Raw genomic sequence first — 2648 nt, 5'->3', positions numbered from 1 at the left:
TTCCCTGGTCCTGGGAAGGGGAATTCTTTTCTTGGGCTTTAATTAGTTAATTACGGAGCGCTAATTAAGGGCTCAGGAGCCGGGCATTCTTTGGGCTAGGCACCAAAACACAAACGAGTTTCATTCGTCACTTTCCACTGGAGGGAAACAAAGTTTTCGCCGTTAAGAGCCCAAAGGCTGGTTTTGTTTGAGCAGATCTGGGATTTCCCGCCTGGGAGGAGAGCCCCAGGGAGAGGCGAAGGCGCCCGAAGCCACACTTGAACCCGGGTCTTCCAGACCCCTCGAGCTCTCCCGTGGCTCAGTTAGGCTGCGGTCCGGCGTCCTCTCCGAAAACAGAATAAATACCAGGTGATGGGGGTCGGGCGAGGGACTCTGAAGCACGGGGCATTAGAGGGGCTCCAAGGGGCGGCAGCCTCACTTCCATTCACAACGGTTCAGTTGTCCGGTCTGAGGATCCTGCCCACTCCCGCATCTGTCGCCTTCCCTCCTCACGCTGGGTCCTGCTCACCTCTGGCCTAGCACATAGCCTCCCCGCTGCTCGGCCCACCTCGGGTGTCACCCCTAGTCCAGGCCATCCCCTCCAGCGTAGTCTCCATAGGACAGCCAAAAGCCAGCTGTGATCACGTCACGGCCCAGGCCAGTATCTGGGGAGCAAAAGCCCTCGTCGGGCCCTTCGAGCTCTTCACAGCCTGGCTCCATCCCACTTTTGCAGACCCCGCGAACACCTCGTCACACTAGTTTCCCCTCCCCCACCTTCCAGGCTGCAGCCACTGACCCGCTGGCAATGCCCGCCTGGTAGGCCTGGTAGGCTGCCGAGCTTTCCGCCAAGCTCCGACGGGGGCCCCCCTCCCCACCCCCACGCCTGTGTTCTGCATTTTTTTCTAGGCACCAGATGGAACGCAAGCTCCCTGAGGGCAGGGGCCCTTTTGTCCCCCAGCTCCCAGCCAGGCACAGGTAGGCAAGGAGTGCTCGTGTTGTGTGTGCGGGTTTGCTGGGGGGAGGGGGGTGCGCTCCCTTCTCCCTCGCCCCTCCCTCCCCCCCCCCCCCCGGCCCCCTCCCCCTCGCCCGCCGCCAGCCCCGCCCCCGCCCCGCCCCTCCCTTCTTCCCTCCCTCCTCCCTCCGCCCCAGGGCCCCGCCCGCCGGCCTGCCGCCGCCAGCGGCCAATCACGGCGCGCCCGCCCAGCGATGAGCTCAGCCCTCCCGCTTCCCATTGGCCGGCTATATTAAGAAAGTGGCCGAGCCCTTTAAATAGCGGGCGCCGGGGCGCAGGCTGCAGCAGCGGCTAGCAGGGACGAGCCGGGAGGGAGGAGGCTGGCGGGCGGCCGGGAGGAAGGCAGAGAAAGCCGGAGGTAGGGGCGCCCCCGAGGGCCCCCCCCCCCACCAAGGCGCAGCAGGAGGAGGAGGAGGAGGGCGGCAGCGGCACCCGCACCCGCTCCGGCAGCCCGGCCCAGGCCCCCCCCCCCCCCCCCCCCGCCGGCCACCCACGGTGCGCTCCCCGGAGGCCGGCCCAGCAGCCGCGCCCGGCTCCGCGCAGGCGGCGGCGGCGGCGGCGGCGGCGGCGGCGGGGCCCGGGGGCACCTGGTCCTCCGCCGCCGCCCCCGGGCGTCCCCCAGGCCGCCGCCCCCGCCCCCGGCCATGGCGGCCATCCGCAAGAAGCTGGTGGTGGTGGGCGACGGCGCGTGCGGCAAGACGTGCCTGCTGATCGTGTTCAGCAAGGACGAGTTCCCCGAGGTCTACGTGCCCACGGTCTTCGAGAACTACGTGGCCGACATCGAGGTGGACGGCAAGCAGGTGGAGCTGGCGCTGTGGGACACGGCCGGCCAGGAGGACTACGACCGCCTGCGGCCGCTCTCCTACCCCGACACGGACGTGATCCTCATGTGCTTCTCGGTGGACAGCCCGGACTCGCTGGAGAACATCCCCGAGAAGTGGGTGCCCGAGGTGAAGCACTTCTGCCCCAACGTGCCCATCATCCTGGTGGCCAACAAGAAGGACCTCCGCCACGACGAGCATGTGCGCAACGAGCTGGCGCGCATGAAGCAGGAGCCGGTGCGCACGGAGGACGGCCGCGCCATGGCCGTGCGCATCCAGGCCTACGACTACCTCGAGTGCTCGGCCAAGACCAAGGAGGGCGTGCGCGAGGTCTTCGAGACGGCCACCCGCGCCGCGCTGCAGAAGCGCTACGGCTCGCAGACCGGCTGCGCCAGCTGCTGCAAGGTGCTCTGAGCGCGACGGCGCAGAGGCCGGCCGGCCCGAGGCCGCCGGACCGAGGAGGCCGGCCGGACGGACCGAGGCCCCTCCGCCCCCGCCCCCGCCCCCGGCCTCCCTCCTCTCTTCCCGAGCTCTCCGCCCGCCCCCCTCCGAGTGGGGCCTGCCTGTTCCGTGGGGGGGGGTCTCAGATGCGGGTGGGGGGTGGGCCGGGGGTGGGCGCTGTTACATAGGGAGAAATGATTTTATTTTTTGGCAGTAGGATCTGTGAAAGGCCTGATCTTATCTGAGGGGGAGGGGCGGGGCGGGGCGGGGCGGGGCGGCGGGATCGAGCTGATTTACACCCCAGGCAGACGGAGAGAGGCCCGGAGCTCTCGGAGGCCCGGGGCGGGTAGGGGTCCGAAGCTTTAGCAGGCCGTCTGGGCCGCGGCCCGCCCTGC

General features: G+C 69.0%; 1 protein-coding gene across 1 annotated transcript; it reads left to right on the top strand.

The window, feature by feature from the left end:
• The first annotated feature begins 1581 nt into the window (after positions 1–1581).
• Positions 1582–2642, top strand: RHOB (ras homolog family member B). Its single transcript, XM_069102999.1, has one exon. The coding sequence runs from the start codon at positions 1636–1638 to the stop codon at positions 2224–2226; it is 591 nt and encodes a 196-aa protein (XP_068959100.1). The 5' UTR covers positions 1582–1635; the 3' UTR covers positions 2227–2642.
• The last annotated feature ends 6 nt before the right edge of the window (positions 2643–2648 follow it).

This window comes from Petaurus breviceps, unplaced genomic scaffold (genome assembly GCF_028583685.1).
Source record: "Petaurus breviceps papuanus isolate PSGF00001 unplaced genomic scaffold, PetGlider_PUasm1.0 559, whole genome shotgun sequence".
NCBI lineage: Eukaryota > Metazoa > Chordata > Mammalia > Diprotodontia > Petauridae > Petaurus > Petaurus breviceps.
Note: the sequence above shows the minus strand (reverse complement) of the source record. Positions and strands in the feature narration are given on the sequence as shown.